This window comes from Lampetra fluviatilis, chromosome 70, assembly GCF_964198595.1.
Source record: "Lampetra fluviatilis chromosome 70, kcLamFluv1.1, whole genome shotgun sequence".
Taxonomy (NCBI): domain Eukaryota; kingdom Metazoa; phylum Chordata; class Hyperoartia; order Petromyzontiformes; family Petromyzontidae; genus Lampetra; species Lampetra fluviatilis.
Genome location: NC_136344.1, coordinates 617,534 through 625,033, shown reverse-complemented (window position 1 = coordinate 625,033; position 7,500 = coordinate 617,534). Strand labels below are relative to the sequence as shown.

Sequence of the window (7,500 nt, the reverse complement as noted above, 5' to 3'; positions counted from 1 at the left end):
GACACACATACACACACATACACACACATACACACACACACAGACACACACAGTTACACACACACATACACACACAGACACACACACACACACATACACCGACACACACCGACACACACACACGCACACTGACACACACACACACCGACACACACACACACACCGACACACCGACACACACACACCGACACGGCCACGGACCTGGGCGGGCGTGGGCGAGATGCCCGTGCGGTGCATGTGCAGCACGAGGGCGACCAGGGGCGCCATGGCCGCGTGTCGGTTCAGCTCGTCATCCTCCTGCAGGATGGGCGACGCCGCCGCCGACGACGACGACGACGACGACGCACGAACACCCGGCGAGGCAGCCTGCGAGACAAACACCCAGCGGGTTCAACTCTAGACCCTGGGACCCGCTGAGACCCTGAGACCCTGAGACCTGCTGAGACCCGGTCTCTACTCTAGACGCTGAGACCCTGAGACCCGGTCTCTACTCTAGACCCTGAGACCCTGAGACCCGGTCTCTACTCTAGACCCTGAGACCCTGAGACCCGGTCTCTACTCTAGACCCTGAGACTCTGTATCTACTCGCTAACAGCACTTGCCCCAACAGTCTGTTACAGGCTGTACGGTCTTTATGTTTGTGCGTGTGTAGCTGTGCGTACCTGTGCGTGCGTGTGCGTACCTGTGCGTGCATGCATGTACCTGTGCGTGCGTGTGCGTACCTGTGCGTGCATGCGCGTACCTGTGCGTGCGTGTGCGTACCTGTGCGTGCGTGTGCGTACCTGTGCGTGTACCTGTGCGTGCGTGTACCTGTGCGTGCGTGTACCTGTGCGTGCGTGTACCTGTGCGTGCGTGTACCTGTGCGTGCGTGTGCGTACCTGTGCGTGCGTGCCCTCTCCACCCCCACCCCCTCCTCCCCCCTCGTCCTCCGGGGCAATGTACCCCGTAGAGAAGTCGAACTGGGACATCTCCTCCGTGAGGCTGCTGGCGCTCACACCGCCCACAGCAGCATCCTCTGAAGAGTCGCGAGCACGCACACAAAGATAAAGATCCCCCGTGTAGCCTTCACAGACTGTAGGGACAAGTGCTGTTAGCGAGCACCTATGAAGGCCGGCACGGCACACGAGGCGGGGTGGGTGGCCAGCACCACGCCCGGCCGCCTTTGTCTCCCCAGATGAGGGAGGTGAGGGAGGGAGGGAGGTGAGCGAGGTGAGTGAGGTGAGTGAGTGAGTGAGTGAGCGAGCGAGTGAGTGAGTGAGAGAATGAGCGAGTGAGTGAGCGAGTGAGCGAGGTGAGTGAGTGAGCGAATGAGTGAGTGAGTGAGCGAGTGAGTGAGCGAGTGAGCGAGGTGAGTGAGTGAGCGAATGAGTGAGTGAGTGAGCGAGTGAGTGAGCGCGGTGAGCGAATGAGTGAGCGAGTGAGTGAGGGCGGTGAGCGAGTGAGTGAGGTGAGCGAATGAGTGAGCGAGGTGAATGAGCGAGTAAGGTGAGTGAGTGAGCGAGTGAGGTGAGCAAGCGAGTGAGCGAGCGAGTGAGCGAGGTGAGTGAGCATGTGAGGAGAGTGAGTGAGTGAGGTGAGTGGATGAGTGAGCGCGGTGAGTGAGTGAGCGAGCGAGTGAGTGAGCTGAGCGAGTGAGGAGAGTGAGCGCGGTGAGTGAGCGAGCAAGTGAGTGACCATGTGAGGAGAGTGAGTGAGTCGTACCTCTCCGTTCTGCCGCTGCTGCCCTGTAGTTCCCTCCCCCAGTCTCGAACCGTCGTCTGTGACTTACAGGAGCCTGCACACAGAGACACACAGACACACACACACACAGAGACACACAGACACACACACACACACAGACACACACAGACAGACACACACACACACAGACACACACACACAGACACACACACACAGACACACACACACAGACACACACACAGACACACACACACACAGACACACACAGACACACAGACACACACACACACAGACACACACACACACAGACACAGATACACACAGACACACAGATACACACAGACACACACACACAGACACACACACACACACACAGACACACACACACAGACACTGGTGGTGGTGTTGGCCCACAGACCATTCACAGACCACTCACACATAGAGACCCACAGACTACTCACACATAGAGACCCACAGACTACTCACACAGTAGAGACCCACAGACTACTCACACAGTAGAGACCCACAGACTACTCACACAGTAGAGACCCACAGACTACTCACAGAGACCCACAGACTACTCACAGAGTAGAGACCCACAGACTACTCACACAGCAGAGACCCACAGACTACTCACACAGCAGAGACCCACAGACTACTCACACAGTAGAGACCCACAGACTACTCACACAGCAGAGACCCACAGACTACTCACACAGTAGAGACCCACAGACTACTCACAGAGACCCACAGACTACTCACAGAGTAGAGACCCACAGACTACTCACACAGCAGAGACCCACAGACTACTCACACAGCAGAGACCCACAGACTACTCACACACAGAGACCCACAGACTACTCACACAGCAGAGACCCACAGACTACTCACACAGCAGAGACCCACAGACTACTCACACACAGAGACCCACAGACTACTCACACAGCAGAGACCCACAGACTACTCACACAGCAGAGACCCACAGACTACTCACAGAGTAGAGACCCACAGACTACTCACACAGAGACCCACAGACCACTCACACAGTAGAGACCCACAGACTACTCACAGAGTAGAGACCCACAGACTACTCACACAGTAGAGACCCACAGACTACTCACACAGTAGAGACCCACAGACTCACACACAGAGACCCACAGACTACTCACACAGCAGAGACCCACAGACTACTCACAGAGTAGAGACCCACAGACTACTCACACAGTAGAGACCCACAGACTACTCACACAGTAGAGACCCACAGACTCACACACAGAGACCCACAGACTACTCACACAGCAGAGACCCACAGACTACTCACACAGTAGTAGAGACCCACAGACTACTCACACAGCAGTAGAGACCCACAGACTACTCACACAGTAGAGACCCACAGACTACTCACACAGCAGAGACCCACAGACTACTCACACAGCAGTAGAGACCCACAGACTACTCACACAGAGACCCACAGACTACTCACACAGAGACCCACAGACTACTCACACAGTAGAGACCCACAGACTACTCACCTGGCATACCAGCGGGAAGGAGTACTCACAACCGGCATCCACCAGGTTCTCGAAGATCAGCTGGCCCTGTGTGAGGGGAGAAGGTGGGGGGGGGCAGGAGAGAGTGGGGGGCAGGAGAGAGTGGGGGGGCAGGAGAGAGTGGGGGGCAGGAGAGAGTGGGGGGAGAGGATGGGTGGGTGGGTGAGTGGGAGGGTGGGTGAGTGGGTGAGTGGGAGGGAGGGTGTGTGAGTGGGTGGGTGGGTAGCTGGGTGGGTGGGAGGGTGGGTGGGTGGATGGGTGAGTGGGAGGGTGAGTGGGAGGGTGGTTGAGTGGGAGGGTGGGTGAGTTGGAGGGTGGGTGGGTGAGTGGGTGAGTGGGTGGGAGGGTGGGTGAGTGGGAGGGTGGGTGAGTGGGAGGGTGGGTGAGAGGGTGGGTGAGAGGGTGGGTGGGTGGGAGGGTGGGTGGGAGGGTGGGTAGGAGGGAGGGAGGGTGGGTGGGTGAGTGGGAGGGTGGGTGAGTGGGAGGGTGATTCGGAGGTTGGGTGGGCGAGCGAGTGACACGGTGAGTGAGTGAGTGACACGGTGAGTGAGTGAGTGACACGGTGGGTGAGTGAGTGAGTGAGTGACACGGTGAGTGAGTGAGCAAGTGACACGGTGGGTGAGTGAGTGAGTGACAGGGTGAGTGAGTGAGTGACACGGTGAGTGAGTGACAGGGTGAGTGAGTGAGTGAGTGAGTGAGTGACACGGTGAGTGAATGACAGGGTGAGTGAGTGGGTGGGTGAGTGAGTGAGTGACAGGGTGAGTGAGTGAGTGACACGGTGAGTGAGTGACACGGTGAGTGAGTGACAAGGTGAGTGAGTGAGTGGGTGGGTGAGTGAGTGACAGGGTGACTGAGTGAGTGAGTGACACGGTGAGTGAGTGACACGGTGAGTGAGTGACAGGGTGATTGAGTGAGTGAGTGAGTGACACGGTGAGTGAGTGACAGGGTGAGTGAGTGGGTGGGTGAGTGAGTGAGTGAGAGGGTGAGTGAGTGAGTGAGTGAGTGAGTGACACGGTGAGTGAGTGACACGGTGAGTGAGTGACAGGGTGAGTGAGTGAGTGGGTGGGTGAGTGAGTGAGTGAGTGAGTGACAGGGTCAGTGAGTGAGTGACATGGTGAGTGAGTGACACGGTGAGTGAGTGACAGGGTGAGTGAGTGGGTGGGTGAGTGAGTGAGTGACAGGGTGAGTGAGTGAGTGAGTGACAGGGTGAGTGAGTGAGTGAGTGACAGGGTGAGTGAGTGACACGGTTAGTGAGTGACACGGTGAGTGAGTGACAGGGTGAGTGAGCGAGCGAGTGACACGGTGGGTGAGTGAGTGACAGGGTGAGTGAGTGACAGGGTGAGTGAGTGAGTGAGTGGGTGGGTGAGTGAGTCGCCCACCTTCTCGGGTTTTTCGGCGAAGAGGAATCCGTGGAAGAAACGCAGCTCGGTGAGGGTCCTCGTGGCCACGGCGGCGGCGCACGCCCACGCGGCGCAGCGCAGCGCCCGGCGCTCCGGCAGCGCCAGCGACTCGCCACGCATGTCCTCCGTGAACGTCTCGTGGCACCACCTGGGCAGCACCGCCACCACCACCGTCACCGCCACCACCACCACCACCACACCGTCACCGCCACCACACCGTCACCACCACCACACCGTCACCGCCACCACACCGTCACCACTACCACCACCACCACACCGTCACCGCCACCACCACCATAACCGCCACCACACCGTCACCACTACCACCACCACCACACCGTCACCGCCACCACACCATCACCGCCACCACACCGTCACCGCCACCACACCACCACTACCACCACAACACCACTACCACCACACCACCACTACCACACCACCACCACACTGCAGCCACGACTGCCATCACTGCCACCGCACCACCACCACCACCCAACACCAACACACCGCCACCATCGCCACCACCACCACACTGCCACCACCACCGCCACCAACACGATCACCACGTCTCCACCAATGCTCCACCACCAACACCACCACCGTCACCATCACCGCGACCATGACCACTCACCCCCACCGCTCACCCCCACCGCTCACCCCCACCGCTCACCCCCATCGCTCACCCCCACCGCTCACCCCCACCGCTCACCCCCACCGCTCACCCCCACCGCTAACCACCATCGCTCACCCCCATGGCTCACCACTCACCCTCACCCCCATCGCTCACCCCCACCGCTCACCCCCACCGCTCACCCCCACCGCTCACCCCCACCGCTCACCCCCATCGCTAACCACCATCGCTCACCCCCATGGCTCACCACCATCGCTCACCGCTCACCCTCACCCCCATCCCTCACCCTCACCGCTCACCACCATCGCTCACCCCCATGGCTCACCACCATCGCTCACCGCTCACCCTTACCCCCATCCCTCACCCTCACCGCTCACCACCACCGCTCACCCTCACCCCCATCCCTCACCCTCACCGCTCACCACCATCGCTCACCCCCATCGCTCACCGCTCACCCTTACCCCCATCGCTCACCGCTCACCCTTACCCCCATCGCTCACCCTCACCGCTCACCCCCATCGCTCACCCTCACCGCTCACCCTCACCGCTCACCACCACTGCACACCCTCACCCCCATCGCTCACCCTCACCGCTCACCACCACCGCTCACCCTCACCGCTCACCACCACTGCACACCCTCACCCCCATCGCTCACCCTCACCGCTCACCCCCATCGCTCACCCTCACCGCTCACCCTCACCGCTCACCACCACTGCACACCCTCACCCCCATCGCTCACCCTCACCGCTCACCACCACCGCTCACCCTCACCGCTCACCACCACTGCACACCCTCACCCCCATCGCTCACCCTCACCGCTCACCCCCATCGCTCACCCTCACCGCTCACCCTCACCGCTCACCACCACTGCACACCCTCACCCCCATCGCTCACCCTCACCGCTCACCACCACCGCTCATCACCATCGCTCACTCTCACCCCCATCGTTCACCCTCACCGCTCACCACCATCGCTCACCGCTCACACCCCACCGCTCACCCCCACCGCTCACCCCCCACCGCTCACCCCCACCGCTCACCCCCACCGCTCACCCCCACCGCTCACCCCCACCGCTCACCTCCCCGCCCACCCACCCCCCCGTGCTCACCTGAGCAGAGCCTTGGTGAGCTCCTTGCCGTCGCCGCCCGCGCTCCCGGCAGCGGCGGCGGCGGCGGTGGCCACGTAGGCGGCGTTCACCTTGGAGGCCGGGCCCTGGACGCAGGACAGGGGCAGCCGCTGGTAGAGCAGCGCCAGCAGGCGGCACAGGGCGGCCTTGAGCAGGGCGCAGCGGGCAGCCTCGCCCGCCAACAGCTGGGACCACGCAGACACACGGGCAGAGGTTCACCAGGTAGCCCTCAGGGGCAAGGGCTGCGAGTAGCGGGCAACCTCGCCAAGACACAGGCAAAGGTTCCCCAGGTAGGCCTCTGGTAGGCCTCAGGTAGGCCGCAGGGGCAAGTGCTGCGAGTAGCGGGCAACCGCGCCAAGACACAGGCAAAGGTTCCCCAGGTAGGCCTCTGGTAGGCCTCAGGTAGGCCGCAGGGGCAAGTGCTGCGAGTAGCGGGCAACCTCACCAAGACACAGGCAAAGGTTCCCCTGGTAGGCCTCAGGGGCAAGTGCTCTGACTAGCAGGCAACCTCACCAAGACACAGGCAAAGGTTCCCCTGGTAGGCCCCAGGCAGGCCGCAGGGGCAAGTGCTGCGAGTAGCGGGCAACCTCACCAAGACACAGGCAAAGGTTCCCCTGGTAGGCCTCAGGCAGGCCGCAGGGGCAAGTGCTCTGGGTAGCGGGCAACCTCGCCAAGACACGGGCAAAGGTTCCCCTGGTAGGCCTCTGGTAGGCCTCAGGTAAGCCGCAGGGGCAAGTGCTGCGAGTAGCGGGCAACCTCACCAAGACACAGGCAAAGGTTCCCCTGGTAGGCCTCAGGGGCAAGTGCTCTGACTAGCAGGCAACCTCACCAAGACACAGGCAAAGGTTCCCCTGGTAGGCCCCAGGCAGGCCGCAGGGGCAAGTGCTGCGAGTAGCGGGCAACCTCCCCCATGTCTCCCCACATCTCCCCACGTCTCCCCGTATCTCCCCGTATCTCCCCGCGTCTCCCCACGTATCTTCCCGTGTCTCCCCCACATCTCCCCCACATCTCCCCGCGTCTCCCCGCTGTCTCCCCCATGTCTCCCCCATGTCTCCCCGCGTCTCCCCGCGTCTCCCCACATCTCCCCCAAATCTCCCCCACGTGTCCGCCCCC

At 61.3% G+C, this 7,500-nt stretch overlaps 1 protein-coding gene across 1 annotated transcript in view; it reads right to left on the bottom strand.

Annotated features, from left to right (window-relative positions):
• LOC144952818 (DNA-dependent protein kinase catalytic subunit-like) overlaps positions 1–7,500 on the bottom strand; it is a 49,523-nt gene that overhangs the window by 36,469 nt on the left and 5,554 nt on the right. Inside the window, exons 5-11 of the mRNA XM_078883285.1 lie at positions 6,901–6,956; positions 6,370–6,572; positions 4,610–4,778; positions 3,213–3,278; positions 1,702–1,774; positions 879–1,015; positions 202–366 (exon numbers count right to left, since the gene is read on the bottom strand). Of these exons, the coding sequence (XP_078739411.1) occupies positions 202–366; positions 879–1,015; positions 1,702–1,774; positions 3,213–3,278; positions 4,610–4,778; positions 6,370–6,572; positions 6,901–6,956 (869 nt within the window). The remainder of the gene's footprint in view (positions 1–201; positions 367–878; positions 1,016–1,701; positions 1,775–3,212; positions 3,279–4,609; positions 4,779–6,369; positions 6,573–6,900; positions 6,957–7,500) is intronic.